General features: G+C 41.1%; 1 protein-coding gene across 8 annotated transcripts in view; it reads right to left on the bottom strand.

Moving 5' to 3' along the window:
• The window catches only part of LOC126873368 (uncharacterized), a 164,609-nt gene that overhangs the window by 58,429 nt on the left and 81,625 nt on the right, over positions 1–24,555 (bottom strand). For 5 of the 8 annotated variants that reach the window (XM_050634158.1, XM_050634163.1, XM_050634156.1 and 2 more), the window contains 3 exons: positions 14,359–14,426; positions 12,868–13,413; positions 11,555–11,843 (listed from right to left, as the gene is read on the bottom strand). In XM_050634158.1, coding sequence (XP_050490115.1) covers positions 11,555–11,843; positions 12,868–13,413; positions 14,359–14,367 — 844 coding nt within the window. In that variant the 5' untranslated portion in view covers positions 14,368–14,426. The remainder of the gene's footprint in view (positions 1–11,554; positions 11,844–12,867; positions 13,414–14,358; positions 14,427–24,555) is intronic. The other 3 variants (XM_050634161.1, XM_050634160.1, XM_050634159.1) reach the window with 1 other exon arrangement.

The following is a 24,555-nucleotide window of genomic DNA, read 5'->3' as shown; positions in this document are numbered from 1 at the left end:
GAAACTTTTTTATCGAGAAAAAAAATGGTTAGTTAAATTACTAGAAATTATAACGCCCTGGTGGAATTACAACGAGCGTACATTAAATAAAAAAGACGTAAAAATACGGAGACACATGAAACATGTTGATTTCCTGACAGTTAACAAACCTTTAATTGCTTTATTTCTTTAATGTCGGTTCCCTTTTCCCAAGGAGCACAAAGCGTGAATTTTATAGCCGCCTCTTTGCACCTTATTGATCGTGACACGCGAGACCACTTTATCTTTACGAATACCGGTTTTCTTTCTAGTCGATCTTTTACGCGAATGAAGAAAAGCAAAGACAGATTGAAATTCCAGAAACAAGATCTACTTCGATACAAGTGTTCAAATACCTTTGCCAATAACTGCATGCTTTATACATTTTGCCAATAGTTTCCTTCTCACAAACAAATAAATGAATGAAAATACGATAATAAATGAACAAAAAAATCTTTACCTTCGTCCAGATATACTCGCATTTCGCTACACTCTTCTGCTTTCTGATCGTAAATCACAGCTGCAACGATTTTTATCGTCTCGTTTCGTCGAATCCTTGATAACGTAATCATCGACGATCGATCGGCGGTGTATTCGCGTCGAGCAAGCAGATAAGCATCGACAGAGGTGTCTAAGCTCAGCCGTGGAACGCGTTTCACGCGAAAATCAAGCAACTCTCTATCTCGAGCCGATCTATCGAGGATCTGGAAGAACCTGTCCGCCGCGCTTCACTGATTTACGCGGGAGTTCGCATGCGTACGAAGAACGTGGAAACGCGATCGTATACAAAAGACGGGGTGGAGTTCTGTCGGATAAGATCTGGGCAAAATGCGGAGAAAGATCGCCACGAGCCATGTAAACCGGGGATGAAGCTAAAATAGCGAACGAGTGGAGGAAAAAGCCAAGAAAGTTTTATACGCAAGTTAGTTGATCTCGTGGAATACTCCTTCAATCGGGACGCTTAGAACCAAAACGAAAGTTTTGGAATTTTTTAACTGAGCACAGAAATGGTTGCTTGTATGAGGAAAAATGACGTCGTAAGTAGCGTTGTATGAAAAGATTATTTGCTATGAATAAATATAAATTGTATGATAGTATCATTTAGGATGTGGAAAAACTAATTGCTAAGCGAATTATAGAAATCAGAATTATGTGTAGACAATTGATATAACTTAGTATCGCTTAGAAGCTGTAGAACTATAGAAATAAATCGAAGGCAAAGAAACACAGACATCACAAATTGTTTTCTCTATATTCGATAATCTACAACGTGAAAGATGACACTCGTTAAGAATATGGTCTGTAGTATACATTATATCAAAGAGAAAATATGTACAACGTAATACAAACACGATTTATTCTGAATAGCAGAAAAATATCTCTGGTTCCAGATATATCAATTATTATTTACAGAGAGTTCCAAGTCAATGTAGTTTCGTTAAATGCAACCATGTGATATTTTTATTATTATCATGTTTTATTAAAAATTCCAAAACGAACGCAACGATATGTGCAGCGAGTGTATAAGAAGAGAATATTCGCTGGAGAAGCAATAAAAATATTTACATCGCGTTTCGAGTGAGGTCGGAGGAAGAGGAAGACACGGAGGAGTGATCGACGCTGGACCGGAATTAAACAAATAATCTCCCCCGTGCTGGAACCAGGGAATCCGTTATGGCACCAAAGTGCGCCCCGGTAAAAAGGATCCCATTGAATTCTAAATTTAAACGAATGTCCGAGTGTCAGCGGGCTGACATGACGGGCAAAATAAACAAGATGCCGGGTGGAGTAGAAAAAAAGAAGAGAAAAACGAGAGAGGCGGGAATCGTGGAGAGTGAAAAACCCCGGGCGCGGTCTGATATTCGTTTTCATCTTTCATCGTTCAACGCCCATTGACCTCGATGATCGTGTTAATTTCGCTAGAGAAAAAGAGGACGAACGGCAGCGGGGCCCTCGCTTTTTTCCCTCGTTTTATGGAAAGTTGTTAATTTGACAAAAAGTCGGACAATTGACGGTAATTCTACATCCTTCGTCTTTTGTTCGTTCGCTCGGAGTACTCGCGCAAAAGTTAAAATCGGCCAGAGAGTACAAAAATTGAACAGTTGCTCGATTCTCCACGATCTTGTGATAAAACCAACTGATTGCTTGGTTAATCTCCGAACAATTCTCTCGCGTTAGAACGAGAACGATTCGAGTGAAACGTCAAGTATTTTGCATTTCGTCACACATACAACGATTATTTAATATTTATTTCACATAAACAGCTGAAAGTATGTATTTTTCGTACGTACTTATACGATATTGCAAAATTGGACTAATATCGTTAATGAAATTTGACAAGTCGGAAATTGTTAATACGAATTGTTAATACCGAGAAATTTAGCGCTAAAACGAATGAAATTTTCTATGTAATTTTGTAGACAAAGCTTTACAAATTATTGTAAAATTATAAAAGGGAAGTTTGCAACCTCGTCGGTTCACTGATATTATGAGTTAACAAATTATTGCGTAAAACAGTCCAGAAATAGAAAAAAGAGAAATCTTGACGATAAAGAAAGAATTATTTTCTGAATCGTTCATTCTCAATTCTTCGTCGTTTTATTACACCGTCAAAGAGTTAAATTTCATTACGCCAGAAATGCAGGAAATCGTGACGATAAAGAAATCGTTCATTCTCAAACCGCCGTTTCATCGTCGTTTTATTACACTGTGAAGAGCTTGAGATCTACCGAATCCTACTGTAATTCCACGAAACCAAGAATTCTCACGAGAAGCACAAGCAGAAAAACAATTCGACTAGAAATGGCCGTACCATCCTCAATAAGACCTCTTTCTCTGTTAGTCTCTGACTCAGAACTTAATTGACGAACAAAAAAAGAAGATTCAATTAACCCGGAAGCGGACATCACCAATAGACTCGACCAGAAGACGAATCACACGCGTTCCTCTCCTTCACGTTAGCAACGTTTCGATTTTTCCATAAACATCGCGGATGTTATCGAGCACGTAACGAAGAAAAGCAGGAGATGCAAATGTATATACAAGAAGGAAGGCCTCACGTGTTCAACAGAAGCAGGCCTAGTTCGGGACGTGGCTCGTAAAGGCTTTCATAAAAGCTTCCATAAAACGTTCCGCGATTCCAGTTGACGTCTCCGTGAATTCCTCCGGTTTCCTTCGACTCGCCGCGCGTTGAAATTCCAACACATTAGACCGCACTTGTCACCGTTTCCCGTCGTTTGGAGGAATGATTGATCGTTGCACGATCAAAGCCAATATATCGATTTATTATTCGGTGTTTCTAACAAGCTTTTGGAGTATTAATATCTGTTTGATCATATTAGTAATCGTTTATATATGTTGGCGATTGGAAAGTTGAAATAGACGGAATGTAGATTCTGGCTGGGGACAGATAGATTGCGGATTTGTACGCATTTAGAAATTTTAAAGTGCAAGTATGTATACATATGTATAGGCGAAAATAAATAGAAATAAGTAGAGATAAGAGCAGGATAATGTTATATTTCCAATGATAGTGGGATATTTGTATTAAGATTGCGTAAAAAAGTATGAATTTGCATAATGGAAACACTTCTCTTGTTGATTTCAAAAACGGGCCACGCGTGTATTTCGTAACGATTAACGTGTTAGAAATGTCTCTTGAGAAACTCAGTCACATTATCTGAACCTAGGAATCTAACGAACAGATAGTGAACATTTATACAAATTCCTATATGATTACGAGTAAGGTAATACAAATTTTCAGGTTCACCTGAATCAAGATTTGTTCCACCTACGAAATACTGTACGGGTGCCTTACTCTGTGGACATTGTGCGCATTCTGCAAATTTTTGCGTCTTTAAATTCGCCATGAATGCACAGTAGATATTGCGATCAGTTAATAACCTTCTCAGTTTGCAAGCGTGGAATGTTCCACTACGTGATTTCATCGTTTCTAAACTTAATTTAAACGACGCGAAACACCATAGAATATACCCTTTACTCTCTTCCAGGTGACCATGGTACTGCGGAAAATTCGCAGAAAATCAGCCAAGTAGTTACAGTCGAACTACCATCACTAACGTTAACTATCCTCGCGATAATTCCAGTTTGCCATGGCAAACGAATTAAATTCGACTCTGGTGGGGGTAATAATGGGCCACGTGGGCCACAGTCTCGCGATTATTCCGAAATCCTTCTTTGTGAAACGGTAGATAAGGGTTAACGTATTTCGGCCTCTCGAGAAGCGCACGGTCCCTCTTTTCCTGTTCGTTTTTTCTTCTTTCACAATAATGCAGAATTCGTTGAAGGTTATGAGAGAGAAAGAGAAAGAGGGAGAGAGAGAGAGAGAGTGAAGGGATTCAACAGGTCGCCGATCCCAAAGGTTCTCGACACCTCCTGTCATCCGGACCAGGGTCCCTTTTGTCTCCCAACGAAGAAGGAGCTCCGATTTCGATCTCGTGGCAGACCTACATCGCGCTATTCCTCGGTACATACTCTACCTACGTGCTCAAGTGGCCTACACGTGGAGACATAAAAGCTCGTAACCAGAACGATCTCCCCCTTCCGTTTATGCCGCTGATCCAGGGCCCACCAGAGTCTCGAATTAAATCGGAAGCGATTCGTAACGCTCGTTGAAAAGCGAGCCAGCTGATTTCGAGTTTTCTCCGGTTCCTCTACGCATCTGGTGAATTTCGTCGTGTTTTATTCATATTTTTTTAACTGAAAGGGTTTCGTTCGTAATGGACGTTCTTAACCGAACGTTGTCAATGAAAGATCGTAATGAAAAGTTCTCAGTGAAAGTTGTCGATTGAAAGTATTTTTGTTAGATAGCGGACTGACTAATCGTTAATACGCTTAGCGCGGTATGTTCGTAATTAGAATAAATTTAGTGTTTTTACGAGAAATTGGGGAGTATAGAAATGCAAATTGTAGCTATTTGAAGCAAAGAACAAGTTATGATATATAGTAGGTGAGACCAACGTGTATTCAGATTCCATATCTTCGTGAAATTGTAACATTCACAGTCTAATTATAATTAATATTTAATGCAAATGCTAGCACACTAACGCTCCTTCTTCTATGCTATTCTTCCTCTAGCAATTTACATCTGTTATATATCGGCTTCAAAGCAAAAGCGTGACATCTGTACAACAAACTTTGTATACTTCGTCATCGCTGAACAAACCTCTTGTCGAAGTTCGAAACTCTGTCAACCTCGAATGGAACTTCCCAAACTCGTCAAGTGCCAGTCTCAATTTCATCGTCCAACACACCAATCCAACGCGTCTCTCAATTTTGACGAATTCAAAATGTGGAACGCTGTATTACGCATCGATGAATCATTTTCCACTTCATTCGTTGTACATTTTCCCGAGTAATAGCGATCCAAAAGGTGCGCACAAAAATCTCCTAAGTACATTGTGTCCCAACAGGTGTCCAAAAGCCTTCTCGTGGCGGGATATCATTTTCAACAACAGAACGACCGAAGAAAGAATCGCGTTATCAGTTAATGAATCTTCTCCCCGTCGAAATGAGCGCTGGTCGGACCTCGGGTTCAGTCTCGTCCGAGAGAGTCTCTCTCTCTTCTCTCGTGGGCCCCGACAATAGGAGCGCCCGACGAATTTCGAAAAGAGGCAAAATAAAAAATGATCCTTCGGGGGCCGTAGCGGAGGAAGAGAAGGCGATCGAAGCGAAACAACGACAGAAGGAACGAAAGGAAGAGCTTTCTCTCTCTCTCTCTCTTTCTCTCTCCTTGGCCGCCTGCATGCCTTGCTCGCCGTCCGTCCGACTGTCTGTCTTCTCTTTTCATCCTTGCTGCCTTTTATCCGGCTGGAATGATTAATGGGTTCACGGAGGCATCGCTGTCCTCCACCCCACTGTGCCCTGAGACTAGCACCAGCAACAGCACACGCGGCTTTTCTGCTTTTCTTCGCGCCGGATTACCCCGTCCCTGCCCGCTTCGCTCCTCTAACATGATTCAACCGTTGCTGGTTGTTCGCTCACGCACCCCCGAAATAAATAGCGCGATAAATATGCCGGTTTAACACGTTCATTTCGCTATTGAAACGCACGAAGAAGCATCCGTTCTATCCTCTCTTGGACCACATGACCCGATATAAATTTTTTATTTCGATAGATGTTATTAAAGTACAGGGCAGTCTTCGAGTATTTGGTTCTAGTTGCACTCAATAGACCTAAATCTTACTTTTCACTTACTTTCTCGTGTACTTCACGCCTTTGAAGTATCATGAAATCGTAAAGGAGGAGATCGCCGAAGGCATTCAGACGCGAAGAGCAAGCGAGCAGAATGGTAAGGTTAACCACCCTACTGGGGTGGACGAATTGTTTAGTTTCAATCCAGGAAAACATTTATAGCGTTTGAAGGAAATTAATGAGGCGTAATAAAATAATCTTGCAGTTATTTTGCAAGTTGATGAACTCAGTGTAATTCACGTCGCTATAATTCTCAATTCTTCCCTCCATGTCTGAATTAAACTAGAGAAATAATGCAACTTCAGGGGTGAATAGTCATAATTTAATACGTATATCTTAAAGTATTTAGGTTGGAATGATCTATAGATCGATCAATAGTCGATGTTCACTTTATCGTTCTTTGCCTCGCGATTCAACTCGTCACGGTTCTTTCATAGAGGGAACTTTTTTCCTCGTTTCTTTTTCTTTCTTCGTCGGAGATAGCAAAGGATCTTTTCTCTAACTAATTATTAGAATTATTACGTAAACTCGCGCGCGTTTTCTAGGTTAACGTGAATGGTTAATGTATTCCTGACGGAAGAAATGGATACGCAGCGTATTCGAGGGAACGTCAAGGTTCATAGAAAAGACGGACGTCTGAAGAGGCAGAAGAAACCACGGTGTTCCTTTTTCCTTCGTCTCTCTACCGGCAAGCCGATTCACCGCGGCGACACGCGGTTTCTGTTCGAGTCGCTTTTACATGATAAATTATGCCCGATTTTTTCCGTATCAATCCCTAAGATACAACGCAAGAGGTAGTCTTTTGTTCCATCGTGTGTCTGTGTGTAGGTGGCGAAACTTGTGGGAGACGAAACATCGAAGAAGATGAAGAAAAGTCAAAGGGATTCTCGCCGGATCTCGCCTTCGATGTTACGCTCGTTCTCGTTTTAAATTTCATTCGAATCATTCAAGTTATCTTAACTGAAGCAACTTGACATCGTTTTACCGCTGTGAACCGGTTACTTATTTGACTGGGAACATCCTTTCGAGTTTCTATTCTTCTTCGCGTTAATCTTTAATTAATCGCGTTAATAAATTTCTATTGGCCGGTTGAAGTGAAATTTGACAGATAGCAAATGAAAAATATAAATGTACTGTATAGATTTTCTGATTTTCATGCTACTTGATGTATGTCGAGGGATACATTTTAATATGAAATATGCGGAACATAGAAAAAGAAATAGGTGATACATCTACTGGCCTTTATAAAAGAATCAACAACGTAATTAACACTATGACAGTTATTTAGGACAATGGTAAAAATATGTATTTAATCTCAAATTCAAATAAGAAGTGGTCTTCTCATCGTTTCGCGTTTCGTTCATTAGAAAAGACGCTTACAGAGATAGAAAACTTGCGAGGTTAGAATTATTTTTGAATTAAATTTCAATTAGGCATAGGTTAAGTGTAATCGCCGAATTATCAAATCTAACATTTCGTGTTTTAGTTTCATCTACTGTCCGTGATACCAGCCAAGTTTCATCTTCGTCGCTAACTGCCACTCGAAACAACATCCGGTATTTGAATCTAACGAATTCAATGATTCTAGGTCGTTCGCTAAATTATTTAAATTCAAATTTCCGAGAATATTCTTGAACGATGACTGACAAGCGTAGTTTCTCGACAGAAATTAATTTCTTTTCCTCTTCTTCTTCTCACAGGTTGGTTCTGTTGCTTCGAGGTTAATCCTCAATCTCTAATCTTGTTACCGGCTCTTGATGAAGAAATAACGCGTGACAGTGCTTCCATTTGCCACACTCTCGAAGATTCTCAAGCGAGAAGAAAGGATAAGAGTAGATGTGTGTCAGCAAAGATTCCCAATTCCTGACGAAAAGGAGAAGGAGAAGGGAACATACTCTGGTGACGAGTTACGAGGCATGTCGCATTCGATTTCACGCGGTCAGTTTTCTGGTAATTGGCAGGATGGCGTCGTACAACGGACCGTGAATTTAATCGAATACGACGAAAGATTATTCTCAAACCGGATGGGACAATGGGACGATACAAAGAAAGAGTCAATCGACGCGATATACGATATACTCGATCGACCAATAATGGACAGTCCTTCTACGTACATCGATGTAAGATTAACTTACATAATGTATGAATATTATGATGGAAGGTTTACGATTGAAACGATGAGTCATAGCCGAAGAATTTTCACCAAGTGTTAGAATTCGACAATCGACGCCACTTTTAACCTACACCTCTCGTGTCATCTATAAAATAAATTTCGTGATTGATAGACTGTACATGTTCAGGCGTTTGAAGGGAATTTAAAAGTACGAGAATTAATTCACGTAATGTTCAAAAATATGTGCGATAAAAAATGTATAAAATATCCATATTCTACTGACCAACGAAAACGTTGGTAGTGTTTCATTGATAGAAAGGGGGCGCAGTAGCTAACGAGATTTAATTATTTATACCATTATAACAAACTATTACTAATGCATTCGTATAAATAATCTAATTATCGAGCGTTTGTACTTATAAATACATAATGATAATAAATTGTGTACAGATGGAATATTGCATTGTGGTATCTATCACGCAATAGATTGCATATGTTTATACAAATTTAGACTTTGAAAAATATCACTGCAGAAATAGAATCTAAGCGGAGATTTCTTCTATCGTGGAAGATATTATAAACAGTATTTCACGTCGCATGTTTCATGTATCTTTTTTCCTATTAGCCGCATTCTCTACATTTATGCGCCTTTCAATTTTCCATCTAACCAAGAAAAATGCCGATGGCGTTTCATTGATACAAAGAAGACGCAGTAACCAGTTGCGTCTTTGCGAATGAAGAAAACTCAATTCGCCAGGAAGACGTTAATCTGGCAAGGACTTCGGCTATGAATCAATCAGCTCTGGCAGAAGGTAATTCAAAAACTCGACGGCTAGTATCTTCGAGGCAAAAGCCGGACGAAGAATAGCGAAATTGACTCGTTAGTCTGCGGCGTGGACGAGGGCGCGCGCGCGTGCGCTCCAACTCGCTCGCTCGCGCGTCAAGCCGAGGCGTACATACAATACACACCGCGAGGAATTCGTGAGACTGTCAACCCACGCGAGACGCGCGGCAACGGGAAACGATGACGCTGGCTGATCTCAAAGGCATCCATCGATCGCGAGGCAGTCAACGGTTCGCGCAGTCCGACCGACTTTATGAGTTATAAGTCGGCCATCTTGCGAGAGCCATCGCATATTCACGTGCGCGCATATGCGATGCACTGGCAATATGTAAGTGCCACATTCTGTTCTGGTGCATACGTACAGTCTAATCTAAAAACTAGTCTGCCCGCCGGTCGTCACTTCCCTCGTTGCTAATAATTTTCAGCGGCCGAGGAAACTGCAGCGACTGTTACCGTTTCTTTCGCCAACATTTCGATTCTTCGATCATTCGGTATCGGAGCGTTCGACTTGAGAAAGTTGAATACAATTAGAGCGGATGGAACACGAACGAACCACGTACCAGAGTGACTGTTCTACTCGTTGTTCTTTTCAAACGGAGGGAACATCTCTCGAACAATTGAAGCAATAAATTGTATTCAGCGTTTTATTAAGAACAGAACATCTCGTTCTTCGGCGCAAGAAACATCCTGCCTATACATATACGGGAATTTAATATAAAAAGTACTATAAAGGGCAATTTGAAAGATCGTAAGTCGATACTACGAGAGCCATTAAATTATCTAAAATGCTCTAAATTATATAGTAAGTATAATTGCGACTTCTCCATTCAACCGGTTGATACGACTATAAATAATGAAAAGAAAAGACCTCTCTTGCGTAACCGCACCGAGTTGCTAAGATAAGATCTATTTAAAATTCGAATTATTTAGATCAGGTTCAAAGTTGTCGGAATAAGAAGAAGAATCATCGAGAAGGAAAAATTGCCAATTAGAGTGAGATGCAGTCATTTCGAATTAGAAGCGCTATTTAGATTATGCCCAAAGTTGTGAGCCAAGGAAGAAGAACTGCGCCAACTTCGATTATGGGAAAACGAAATGGTACAAACAAATTTTACAAGCTCTCCTATTTGGCGTAAAATTGTACGAGACAAGTTTACACCCTACGATTCCCAATTTGTCAATTCGTCAATATCATCAGTTTCTAAATAATAGCGCAGGAGATCGGTTTAATAACAAAAGCAGTCGATTCTTTCTCGATCGATCAGAGTGGTTTCGCGGTAACCTCGTTTCACTTAAGAATCTATCGGAGAGAATAACCAGCCGTATAATCGATAAGCCCGGTTACGATAACAGAAACAATGAATCTCCATAGTTGAATTAATCTGACCAAGCTAATTTCACGTTAACGCCGAGTTTTCCTTTTTCTCTGACGGGCGATAAAACGACGTTAAAAGAGCCGAGGTCGTGAATACCATGCGTTTGAATAAAATTGATTTTCCGCCAAGTACGATCACGAATGCCAGCCAGTTACAGTTGTCAATTGTTCGTAGCCCAACCCCGAATTCGATGCCAACCAATCGTCCAACGTGCGACAGTTGCCTCGACTAACGATTTCGTCGAACACCGAGAGCGCCTTTAATTTCTCTTCAGCGAAGAGTGCGAAGTCCTGCCGCGAATAATAACGATTCGTGGAACCTGACGCGACCACCATCGATGCTCTTCCAAACCGATGGTATTTCGTGGGATCCTTGAAAATCGAGGATCCAACCGTTTTATCCTTTCGCTCTCTCTCTTTCTCTCTCTCTTTCTCTCTTCAGCTTCGAGCACCGCCCACGCGTTAATAGCCTCTAGCTGAAGCTTGTACGGCGAACGACAAGTTCTAGTTTGTTCTCGCAAGACGGTCGTTAACAACTGTTAACCTGCTTACTTCTAATTGCTCGCTAGGTGAGTCTTGGATAGAAATAAATGTACATGGTCGGAGAGACGTTTGCAAATAACGAGCTTGGCCTGTGATGGAGTTGCAGTTGTAATTCGATTAGGACATTTGTTAGGTCGCGGATGTTTATACGTTTATGGGAAATTCAAATGGTACACCGATAATAGATAAATTGAAATGCGTATCGTATATCGTACTAATATAATACGAATGGTATGCAAAAAAAATTTGATTAAGAGATTTGTTAGCAGATTGTAGATATTTATAGGCTTGCGCGAAATTTAAATACTACACTGACATTAGGGAAATTGATATAGCTACGTGTCTCATATTTATAACAGTTGCATAGAGAACCTATTTTTTTTTTTTTTTTTAAAGAAAACTGTACATTGTAAGTTAAAAGAGCAAGATCAGCAGGAGGAAGACTTACCGTGAGGCTGATGACCAGTCGGAGGGTTCAGAAAGGTCGGCGGTAGCTGTCTGCTCACTGACTTGGCCAATTCTCCTCCCGCCAGCCCGTAGATCGCCAACAACTCCTGCATAGTCGATTCAGCGTACTCCCTCATTCCTTCGAAGGGTTTCCTCTCCTCGCACTCGGTCTCACCGTCACCATCCTGCCCTCGATCATCCTCGAACGGCGTATCGTCCAATCGTCCCGATTCGGTATCCAAAACGCCGCTTCCACTTTTCTCCGACGATTCTGAGTTCGGACTCCTGGCCTGTGGACGATCGATACATGTCACGTGAATGAAATGACGCGAATGAATTCCTATGCAAGTTATTTTGCGCATGTTAACCGACGTGCGATTCCACCAAGCACGCTAGACACCACTAGAAGTCGTCATAACGTTTGACGTTGCATCGAAATTTTCCCGTTGCACGCCGATAAGCGTTGTAAAAGTAAACACGAAATATTCCGTTGCGCGCGTATTATATAAACGGTTAATAATACAGCTAAGGAAATGGCACTTGAACAGAAATTTATCTCACGCTCTGAATATTACATGTAATTAGTTTCTAACCCTTAATTAGTACCATTGATAATAACACATGTAACAGGTTGTGTTTTAATGTAAGGTTACTTAATTTCAGGTTGTTTAAATTTATATTTTGCATCCTATTTTGTTTCTCTTGTTCTTCGTTTTATTTTATCCCCTTCCTTGGGCAAGGAATTGGAACATTATTCATTGAACAGAAAATATTCCTAGACTGTACGGATGCTTGTTTAATTATGAGAAATTTTCAGATATGAAAACATTCAAAATCAGATATTCGTTTATACGTGTTTAACGAGTGAAACAAATCCTTTATTTAGGTTCCATTTCTTTAGCTATGGTTATAAAAATATGAATTTGAATAAACATCCGCAGTCTTGATATGCTTCATGAAAAGCACAGCAGTCACATTGATTAATTCCGTAAATTAAAAAATAGAATAAGGTTAGAAACGCTGTTTTCTAAATTTACCATTATTTAATCATCTTCGTGAAAATAATTTGTTTCTTGAGAATTCACTGTTAATCGTGTACTTAATTAATGAAAAGTAGAGTCAAGTCAATTTCGCTTTTAAGCCTGCTGCGTTCTTCGTATCATTTTCGCCTCAGCTAACGTTTTCCCGTTACCAAAATGTGTCTTAAGCGTAGAGTAGATACGAAACACCTGTCATCGATACGCATAAAATATGAATAGCCAATATCAATAGCGTATGTATTAAACAAGAAACACCATAGATGAAGATACTCACCTCAGTACCAGGGGAGTAAAGTTTCTGAGATCTGAGCTGTTCCAGGATGAACTTATGCCTAAGTGAATCCCCACTGTCATCGTCAGCCTCGGAAGATGGTGGCCTGGTGGCAACGGACAGATCCATGGGGCTGACCTCGTTGTTGTTCAGCCTTTGCTTCGATCTATCCTCCGCTGGCAACAGCATCGTCTTCCTCTCGTATTCCAATATCTCACTGGAACTCTCCTCCAACGCTTCCAACTCATCGTCCTCCTTTTCAGATTCATCGGACACTTCCACCATCCGGCTGCTTATCGGCTTGAAGTTCTTGCGTTTGTTACGCGGCTTTTGGATGCTCGTGATCTGCAGCTGGGCCTGGCCCTCGTACTGGGAGTCGCTGTCCTGATCGGCGGTCCCCCGCCGGGTCGTCGCGTAGTTGTACACCGAGTCGGAAAGCATCTCCGCTGATGAGAAAGGAACCGGGGCATCAGACACCGAGGCAGGTGCAGACTCCGGGTCCTTCGACCCGGGAAAAGCGAGGAATCTTAGCTCACACTCGACTCTCCGCTGATGGGAAAGCAACCGGAGTATCAGACACTGATACAGGGGTGAATATTGGGTCCACAGACCCGGAAAAGCGAGGAATCTTAGCTTAGTTTCTTTAATTCTTTTTAATCATCCTTGTTAGGCAAAGTATCACAGCTTCTATTTATCATAAATTACTTTTTGATTTTGGCCCACTGAAAGATCGAATATCTTTATGATCAAAGAGATTTACTTCTGATCTAATGAAAATTGCAATTTTTCCTGATAAAGAGATCCGCTCTTTGTCCAGTAGAAGATCCGATTTTTCTAATCCGAGAGACACACGATTGGGGGAATCGATTTGCTTTAGGGCGAATCCAGACCCCGCTGCCACGATCGGTCGAGGCTCGTCGAACAGGATGCAGTTCGAAGGACCAAAAGTTATTTACAAATCGCGAATCGAGCGATCTCTAACTGGACACAGGTGTGCTGCAACGCGACGAATCTAACTGTTACTCGATATATATTTCGTTTCCTTCGATTCTTCCTAATCGGCCTTATTAATCGAATTCTCGATGCTTTATTCTACTTCTCTATTTAATCCAGTAGAAGATTGAATATTTTTCCGATCGAACAGATACAAAGGATGGAATTCAAAGGATCAATTCGTTAATTACGAATGTTACTTGCGAATCTCGAATCGAGCGATGTTTAACTGGAGGACGCGATGTATGTTGCAGCGCAACGCGAAGGCCGTTCTGCCCGCTTGTCGCGAATGAATTTTTAACATTAATTAGAATTCAACCGGTCCGTACGAACGTTAATTGAACGTTCTTGGAATCGTTGAAGGAGCCGAGCGCGGCTATTACGATTCGATCAAACGGGACGGCGCATGACGCAATTGCAAGGCTGGCTATGTTTCCTCGCTAAAGTATCGTAACGAGGGGTTGCTGTGCGGTGATACATTAGCAAAAGGGAGTGTCTTACTGGGGCCATACGGGCTGGTTACGGCGGACATCTCGAATCTCCTCACTCGGCCGGCTCTTCAATGCATTCTGAAACAGAAAAACACGACCAAACGTCATTTTCATTTGTATTCTACACCTGGATGGTTTAATCGTACTAATTTTTCTTGCCTTGAATTGAACTGAATTCGACAATGCATAATAGAATTCTGATAGATCGCATAGTTTTCATCACGATGGTGTTTCGTCATTTGATATTTAGACGATGGAAGCAAAGGAACGCTATAACGTGTACGTGTACGTTATACGTATATAATTAATTGGAATTGAAGCAATGTAATTGTATTTCTGTCTTACTAATATTATCAAAAACGCTTGCGTGTTTCTTAGGTAATTGCGGAAGCGAAGAATCTGATAGCAAGTATTTTTACTGATTTCGCGATTCTAGTGCTTAAGGAAATTACATGTTTATTTTATGTAACTTTTATTTTTGTTAATATGCTGCATTACTACATCAATCATCGTTGTTTCTTAAATTACTTATCCTCGCTCTCATGTGTTACAGATACAATCCAATAATCCGACATATTTGATAGTCCAACACTGCGAAAATTCCTAGCACGTCGCATTATACGAGTTTTATCGCAGTTCATTTCTGAGAAATGATATTTTTCAAAGAAATCTATTTGCATTATCAGTAATTAACAAAAAAAAAAAAAATTTGTTCGCAACAATCTATGAAAAATTCGATCGAATACGAATCCATCAAGAAACAGAACACGAACCACGCAAAATGTTAAACGTGGCTCAAACTGCAAAGGGTTGATATCTTCAGTTTCTACCGCGAGTCGACGTTTCCCCTAAATTTGGCTAATAAACTACCAATGAGAATAAGGAACGGTGGTTCCCTGCACAGCTGACACAATCGTCGGAACGTGGAAAGAATTCCCCGACACGTCTCGGTTATCTATTTCTGTGTCAGTGCGAAAGTGGGTTAAAGCAAGTTCAGCGAAACCCCTGTGTGTTGCCCGGGCCTGTTACAGGCTGCCGAGTGCCGAACCAAGAACCCGTCCACGTTCGCACCACTGGAACGAGACGCGAGAACAAGGCGAAAACAAAGGCACGTCGCCGTAACAAAAGCTACGCTGATATACGAGCGCTGCTCGGTCAGCCGAGTAGACGGGCCTGCGATAACATGAAACGAGGGACAATTCGTTTCTACGTTGGTGAAACCGCGTCCATTTTCGTAGCGTCTCGATGCTCCTTTCGAACTAGTCGTCGATCACTCGGAACCGCCAATTCGTGGAACTTGAGCAATTGGAAACTGGATAGTTCACGAGTCGAGCGTAATTTCACCCTTAAACATTCTTTCCGCTAAATTTTTATTTTCATTGAAAGAGTCCATTGAAAGAAGATATCATCGAGCATTTAACTTAGGAAGGGTTGGATTAATATAGCAGAGACATCGATAGGCAGAAACGGTTAATTTTTACGCATTTATGGGTAACTTGGTGATACGCAAATACACGCAATAATACGAAATATTTTGAAGTTATATTCACAAAAATATGAACAACCCAGTTTATCTATGAAGGGTGAAATATTCGTAATTAACGATCACGTACAAATTTCACAAGGATACGAAAGAAATTTGTTTCGCGAGCCGAAACGTAGTCTATTAACGTGGTAGATAATTCTGTGATCTGCGATGCAATAGAGGTGGTGTGATATATACATATTTTCAATTCACTATCTCGATCTCAATTATTACATAGAATTGTTAATGTGGAAGCAATTAAAAGCCAACAAACTTGTTCGCAGGAATTGAATTAGCTGTGGCAGTCGTTCTTCTCGTTTCATCATTCGTTAATCATTTATTTCAGGCTGTTGATTACCAGTTAGCTCTCTCAATCGATTTGGATGACTCCGCCGGAGGCATCCATGGCTCGCTGCCTAATTCGGCCTGAAAATCGTTAGTTCCGTTTTTGCCTGGTTCATTATCGGTTATTTATTTCCGCACTAAAACTGCCCCATTAAAGATCCCCGACGAATATGGCAACGCGACCGTTCAGCTGCGCCACAAGAAACCATTTTCCCCCGACGTGGTCGCTCCGAAATTCCATCTTGCCCTCCGCGACAAGAACATCTTCCATTCTACCGTAGACTTACGGGACGAGACACGAGCTGTCATTCTTGATCTACTTGTTCACTGACAAACTCAACCCTGATGCTGGACCCACGTTACTATTCGCGAACGGTACGCAAGCAGTTCACGAACTATATTTGTTGGCGTCGTGGTGGCTTCTGGCACTTTTGCCACCAGCGTACAATAAGTAAATTCGTCAACGATTCTCGCCGATATTTCCCTCTATCTACGATTTCTTACTCCTAACAATATTTTACATAATTTTAATAATTTATGCACATAAAATGAGACCTCGTTCTAATAAACTGTTCAATTTGAATGACCTTTTATTCTCGCCGGATTCAGGTATTTGCGGTTTGCTTTAAACGGCATTCGTGATTCTCCTTTCTCGACTTTCTTACGCATCCTCGTCCAATTAACCCCTCGAGAACGAAACTGGTTTCGTGATTAAGGAAAGGGTATCTTATCTCCGTTTCTTCGACATAAATGACGCGATGCCTGAAATGTTTGAACGTCATTGATTATTTGAAGAAATGAACTAAACGAACATCGCGTCGATACCGGGTCACATAAAAGTTATCTTCGTCTGCAGACTCTAAACGGCCAAAATCCAACCAACTTCAATCAAAATCTAACGAACTATTCAGGACTTTCGGACTAGCCGAAAAACCAGTACACGTGGAAGGTACTGTGTTCTACTTGACTGAGCAAAAAGAATTCGATCTAAGGCGAATTTCCCTAGTGGGCACGGCGGAAGTTGAACGCGATTGGAGCGTGCGTACTAGGCGGGCCACGTGAGTCTGTTCGAAGCGTGGACACAAGAGGCATTCTCAACGGGGATGTAACACGAGTGGACGATATGTCCGAGCGAGAGACCAGGCTCTTTTTTTGCTGACTATACACAGAAGGGATAATTAACATCTGTTACAGTACGTATAGCGAGCGGGCCGCCCCGTTTCACCCCCACCATCGCCAACGGGGCGGACCTTGAATACATTATCACCCTGTTTGCACATGTACGTACGTAGAACCGGGCCGTCGAATCGGAGTGCAGCGCGATCGACCCTGAACAATGGGATCCGAGTGTCTTTGTCGTCGCTGCGCAAGGTACATCTTTTCTCTTCTCCGTGAAATCCTTCCATTTTTCTACCCTTGCGCGCTGCTGACACGTTAACGGTGGTAAAATGGTTCAAAGAAGGTACCGAAAAACGTTTCACATGATATTGTTGGAGAAGGTGTTGGCAAATGTAATATAATATTTACCTGTAGCGTATAGTGTCGGCGTATAATAACTAGGCTAACGATGGCATAAGAGCAAAGCGCGGAAGGATGATCCAAGCGCGTGGCTAGAAAATGATAAAAATAGAAAACTCGCGTTTCTTGGCTGCGGGGTGTAAATCGGATAAATTATTATCATTATTATCAACGCTATTACGAAATAGAATATTTGGCAACAATGAAATATCCTGGTGTATTTTTTTCTTTTTCAATCTACCACGGTTCCCAAGACAAGATACGGAAAATTCGCGTGGCAGTCAACGTGTTAAAGAAACGTTCGAATGAAAATTAACTACGCTCAAGTCTGACGCGATTCTTAAATCTTTATGTTTCGATTTTGTTTGAATAAGCGAAAGCTATATAAGTGAAATTATCAAAATAAAGACAAAGAATAGCTAGATCGCTGTTAATTAATAAAAGGAACTTAAAACATTAAGAAAAGGATTTCAAAATTCCTTTTCGATATAGACATGGAAGGAATTTCGCTTGAGAACTCATTGTCTGCTGCGTCTCTTCTTTCGAGGAAAGAGAAATTCCTGGTTCGTTGGCCTAGATTCTTGGGGTGCCGGTCTCGAACCCATCGAGAATAAAAGTCGGAAAGTGTCCACGGCGGGAAACCTTGAAATTCTTCGGACTATTATTCGCGTACGGTTACAAAAAGCCACGACTGAGCTCCTAATGATTCAATTTGAATGGAAGACGCACGCGCGCGTGGACTGAGGGATGATTAGGAAAAAAAAAGTCGAGCAAACGATTCGCGCGTTACGCCTCGACGATGATGAATTCAGGCTGGTTACCGCGAATGGAAGAGCCGGTTGGGGCTGGCTCGCGATGCTCGATGGATATTGAGACATTTTCCTAGGACTTGCTCCTTCCTTTTCTTTCGCCGAGGCAAAACTTGAAACCTAGAATCCTTAATGAACGTTGTCACACTTGAGGAAACAACTCGGGAATGGTGTTTCTTCGGGATTCTGGTTTTTATGCGCTGTCATTTACGAGATAAACTTTATTACTTAGGTTAGAATTTTCTATCAATTAACCTGTCTTTTTGCTGATAGCAGATATAGTTGGAATTTTTTCAATTATTTCAAGAAGATCGAAAAGAAGGAAAGTTACGTTGATCAATTCCATTCGTTAAAATACAGAGAAATTTTCCATCGAATTTCGAAAAATTACTCTTTCGTTATGCTAAGCTCTGCGAATTGGGATAGATATAAATAAACAGCGACGATTACAAATATCGTTCTTTCGAGAACTCTGAAACTTACGATCATTCGTGGCGTCTCTCCGTGACAGATAAAAAATTCATCATTCATTCATCAATTCATCAAACATCGAGCACTAATTAGATCGCCGAAGGCACAAAAGAAATTTCACGTTTCAATCTCTTTCTCGTGGATTTCTGCTTTTATTGATCAAACTGTCGATTTAAGGAACGATTGCCTAATTTTCTAGAAACATTAAGAGGTGTTCAAAAACTTCGTACGATTCTTTAGAGGTGTGGAATTTAGGTTTGGATACAAACCATCCAATTTACCTACGGACGACTAATTACGTACTTGGTTAATGAAATTGAGAAATCCATAAAAAGTGGACTTAATCAGTTATCTCTGGAGATATTCATATCTGTCTGAAGATTGTAATATTCGTAATAAATTACTCGGAGCGTAACCATCGTTGCCAGTTTCCCAGTAAATCATCTCGTCGAGCGAGCAGATCACCGCCACTACCCTTGGAATCTGTACAAGAAACCGCGTCTAACAGACTCAACAGACCAGAGACTCCATATATCGTAGCGAAGAAAAATTGAGTAGAAACAGGCCACTGGGCGTTCTGATCCCGAGGGAATTCGATCGAAGATCAACGTTCGCGTGCAACAAGATCGTTCAAGGTGCGTTCAAGCTAAAGCGAACGAACGCCGTAGCTTTTCCTCCGCTTTGCTTAAATTCAGTAGCGATGAATCGTTCACAAGCCAAATGCGATTAACATCACATTTCGCAATTTTTTAAATCTCACCCTCGAAACTGTCGATCGATGCTTATCGATTTTTTTCTACTTTTTGTTGCACAGGAATTACCATAATCAATAATATACCGTAACTGGTATATTTTTGAAACATGCGATAAGCAACTATCTAGCGAGGGGCGTCGACTTCTTTTCCCTTCGATCGTTAAAGGAAAAAATGACAGCAGCCAAAAAACGACGATAGCTGTTGAATGTCCTGTCTGGAATCAACTGTAACATATCTATTTACAATATACTTTTTATCGAGAATTTCGTCTGGTAGAAAAAGCGATTGAAAATCGCTGGTCTAAAAGGCACTGTAGCAGAAAGGAACGATCACGAATTCTGGCAACGCGTGTACGAGGCAAGCCAGAAGAGACAGTAGCAGAGTCGTGAGAGTGGTGGCTACACTCGACATAGCTCGACGCTGATGCCGATACCAGAAGCAGGAAAACAAAAAAGCAGGCGACGTAACGCGTTCGTTCGTCAAACACTTGAATGTAATGTTGCCAGGCCTGGGGGCTGGACGGGCCTCGTGGCTTTTCAAGTGTCTGCTGGAATACCGGTAGATTATTCAAATTCGCCAGCGACTTAAAGCCTTAAAATAAGCGTTGCTTATCTCTCCGACGTATTTCCTCGAGTGGGTCTCGATCGTTCGGGAAAACGACGTTTGCCTCTGATCCGCGTGTAATTGTTTTCCTGAGACGTTACTTCTTTTTGACATTGCTTTCGAGTATCAGTATGCTTGGCGTAAAATTGCACTTTCGAACTTCGCTCTCTCACTCTCGTTCACTGTGGATCGTACGTTTGCTATTATAGAGTGGATATTTATACGAATTCACACTTTTATGAAAATAATTGAAAAAGTAAGACGTAGATAGAGATTTTTTTCGTTTATTTAACACTGTAAGGAGTCCTGTATTTTGCATATTTACGTTGTTCCACGTCATGTGACAGATCCGCGACGAACTCATTAATCATATTTAATCGTTATAGGATATGACTTTTTGCAGATTTTTTACTACAGGTCTTTAGACATTAAGTATTCTCTTGTTTACCAAGATGATGATTCAGACATAAAAATTCGAGGATTGCAGGCTTAAGAAGATCTCGTTGCGCTTCGATACTCGTACCCTAGAAACGACAAAGAATTCTCGAATCGTCCTGAACCTCTGTGTTCTGGTCCTACAAGATGAAAGCATCTGGCCCTAGAAACACTTGCTTATCTGTTTCAAACTGAACAGTTTTTAAAGTCACTGTACCGGCGAATAGCAGTTCAAAGCTAACCATATCGCTAAACTGCTGACATCAATCATCTCTGCATTACCTCAACCAGTTCAAACGGTATTCGAAGCAGTCGGAACCGTGTCTCGGACAGGGACGCGCGTGGTGAAACAACGGAAGGCACGTAGAAGCGGCCAGCAAGTGCAACAATCGTTTTCTAACTATTCTCTCGGCTTCGCGGAGACGATTCACGTGCGCGCACGGTTAGGTGGATCGTGAAGAAGGCGAGAGAACACCAACCATGCTTCTTCTCTTGCGAGAAACTCGGGGAAGAGAAACGAGACGACGAGCTACCGGGCTAGAAAGAGGGCGAGTGTGTTCATAAGATATGGTGTGAAACACGAGGAGGCCGAGATTAAAGAATGAAAAACATAGAATTCTGAGAACTGGTTGAAGTCATAATATTCGTAATTTCAAGCTGCGCCTTGTGGCGACCGTCTTCTGCGTCGTTGAAATTAATGTGAGCGGAAATAAAATTCCTCTCCGTTTCGCCCCGTGGTCCCTTCCACGCGCGCGCGAGCTGCCTAACGGCTTGTTCCCTCCTCTTCTTCTCGCTTTTCTCTGCCGTATAGCCGAGCGACAGAGAGGAAGAAAGGGAAAGAGGAGGAAAGAAAGAGAGAGAGAGAGGGTATACGACAAGTGGAGGAACGTTTAAACGGTTCGAGCGGCGTGCAAATAAATTCGCAGCGCCGCCGCCGCCGCCGCCGCCGCCGCCGCACCGGGAGAGAGAACGATGTTTGCCTCCAATATTTGGATTTCGACGATGTCAAAAGAATTACTGACATCGAGCCGCGCCGTGGGAGGGAGAGATTCACTTCGTTTACTCGTTCCTGTCGCGACCTAATTAATAATCACGTGAGAAATACGGGAAATACAGAGGAAGTTACGTTGATAAAATATATGAGCCACTTGCGTATCGAACGCTAGAACGATACGTACACGAATGTTCTAATATTTTGAAAACGCTATACGACTATCGAATAGCAACAGGGGAAATACAAAGGAAATCTTTTAGGGAACTATGAATGATACTTGTGAATCGAATACCGCGAGGAACTGAGACTTTACAATTGGTAGGTTAGAAGATGAAATACTTAGAAAATAGAAAATATATAACTAGTAGAAAAAATGAAAGAAATTTTTTATACGTTTTTCTGATTGTTAACTACACTTATAACTAGGGCATTAGGTTACTGCAGTGACGACGTTAGGAAAGAGGAAAAATAGAGAAGGAATTTTATTTCTTAAGAAATCGTAATTACTACTTGTGAATTAAACAAGATCAGAAACCGAGACTCTACGATTACGTACGGAATAAAAAATGAAATATTCAACGAACAAGGAAGATGAAAAATGGAGAACACGAGACATTTGACATACTTAATAACAGCGTAAGAAGCAGGAAAAATACGGAAGCAATGCCTTTTAAGAAACTGTGATTGCCATCTATGAATCTTGGACTAATAGTTCAAGGATACCATAATTCTAAAGAATCGAAGATAAGACACGGTTACTCGCTCAACAAATTCGCTCAACACCTCGCTCAAGTAAAATTCTTATCTGTGAATACTCATGCTTTCTATGAATAAAATTAAGAAGGTGAAACTTCTGTACGTTTTCTAAATTTCCTAATACTTGGCACTTTATTCTCTATGAACCAGTAGTGGAAAAAATAGTTTGTACATATAACTCGAATACGTTAATTCTCCCACTACTCACGACTTTTCGTTCATAAAATAAGAGTTCACATTCAGACAAGTAGAAAGAGTCAACAGATGTCCGCCTATTCGGACATTTACACAGAAAAATATTACTCAAATAAATCGAGTTTATTTCGTTCGAGTAAACATATACACTGCATTACGAATGCATTAAGAAAAAAAACCGTTGTCCTAACTGTAAGAAATCGCGACTGTAAAATTAGTTGTGGAACGGAAAGCGAAACGAATCGGACGAATGGAAACGGTAATGAGGATGGAAATTGAAAGAAATCTTAGAAAACTGGATGGAACTACGTACATGCCATTATAACATAACTCGTGCGTCGGTAATCTCTATGCAAATGATCGTGGTTCGAACAAAACCCGTCGGGAGCTAGCGAAACGCGATGGCAAAGAGAAGAAGACTAGATGGGAGCAGGAAACAAGGGCAAACGCTTCGAAGAGGACGTGTCTCGTTTACGGGGATTAGGATAAAGCTACGAAGGCCCTTCCTCTTCTACTACTCGGTTCCTTATGTTCGTCCTTTTCTATCTCAGCTTCAGCTGGCTTTTTATCTGGCCAGCTTTTACATCCTTCTCTTTATTTCTTTCTCGCTTTCACACTGTTCTGGTTCAGCATTCTCTTCTGCTGCTCTCTCTGTGTTCCACGTAAAACGCCTCGAATGCCGGCGGCGCGCCGTTAAAAATAGAGCACGCAACGACTTACTAATCTGGTTAGGGCTACTTAGCGTAACTCCAACTATTTAGACCTGGATACGGTTACGGTAGTTAGGCCGCCTCTATCGGCTCTAAGTAGACCCAACGAGGACCAGAGGGGATCACCTTCTATCCTCCTACTCTTTCTTCTTCCTTCTATTTCTTTTTTCCCTTCACTCTTCTTCGTTTCACGAAACACGCTAAAACGTCTTAATGGCTTCGCTGCTCGCGCGGAAAAACGCGACTTCGAGATCTCTCTCTCCCTCTCTCTCTCTCTCTCTCTCCCTCTCTCTCTCTCTCTCTCTCTGACCTCTGTACACTGGAGCTGGGGTTATTCGAGCCAACCCGAGATTCAACCTCTTAAGACACGTTAAAATTCAATCTGCGACTTTGCATGCTTGTTTTATATCGCGCGGCACCATTAGTCTTAAAATTTGATCTTCATCAAGTTCGCATGCGGTAATTAAACTTGTCGTAGCTATATCATGAGACATCGTTGGTATTTTAATGTAACTGTATGAAACTGGTATTTTAATGTAATGTAATGTAATTTCAGGTTCAGCAATTGTTTGCTTCAGCGACCGGGCATTACATAAGAACTGACACAGTGATAGAATAATTTCCAGGAATAAAGTGACGTATCCACGCCACTGAATTATCATAATTACAATTGAGAATATTAAAACGTTAAAGAAACTTTCGTGCTTTTCGCGAGTGGAATTATATCCACGTAGCTATTGGATGTAAGTACACGATGTATTTCTCTGTTTATCACGTCGCCAACAACGAACGAATGCAACAGCCTGTTTGAAAATGTAGATCGCTTAAAAATTGTTCGTAAATCGATTTAACGAATTACAAGGCAAAATAATTGGCTCAAATAATTCTACGATACTTCACGCTACTATATTCCTATAGAAATAATTTTAGGGTATATATAAGTGTGTTTATATCTGATTTGTTTGTTCACGGAAGGAATGTAGATGTTTCGATTTAACGAGCCTGGTGTAAAAAGACATGAAAATTGACCGGTTTCACGACTTCAACACAGAGGCCCGCCTTTTTTCGGGTTTCAATTATTCGCGTTTAAT

The sequence above is a fragment of the Bombus huntii genome, chromosome 14, assembly GCF_024542735.1.
Source record: "Bombus huntii isolate Logan2020A chromosome 14, iyBomHunt1.1, whole genome shotgun sequence".
NCBI lineage: Eukaryota > Metazoa > Arthropoda > Insecta > Hymenoptera > Apidae > Bombus > Bombus huntii.
The sequence above is the reverse complement of the archived record's forward strand: the minus strand, read 5'-3'. Positions and strand labels throughout refer to the sequence as shown.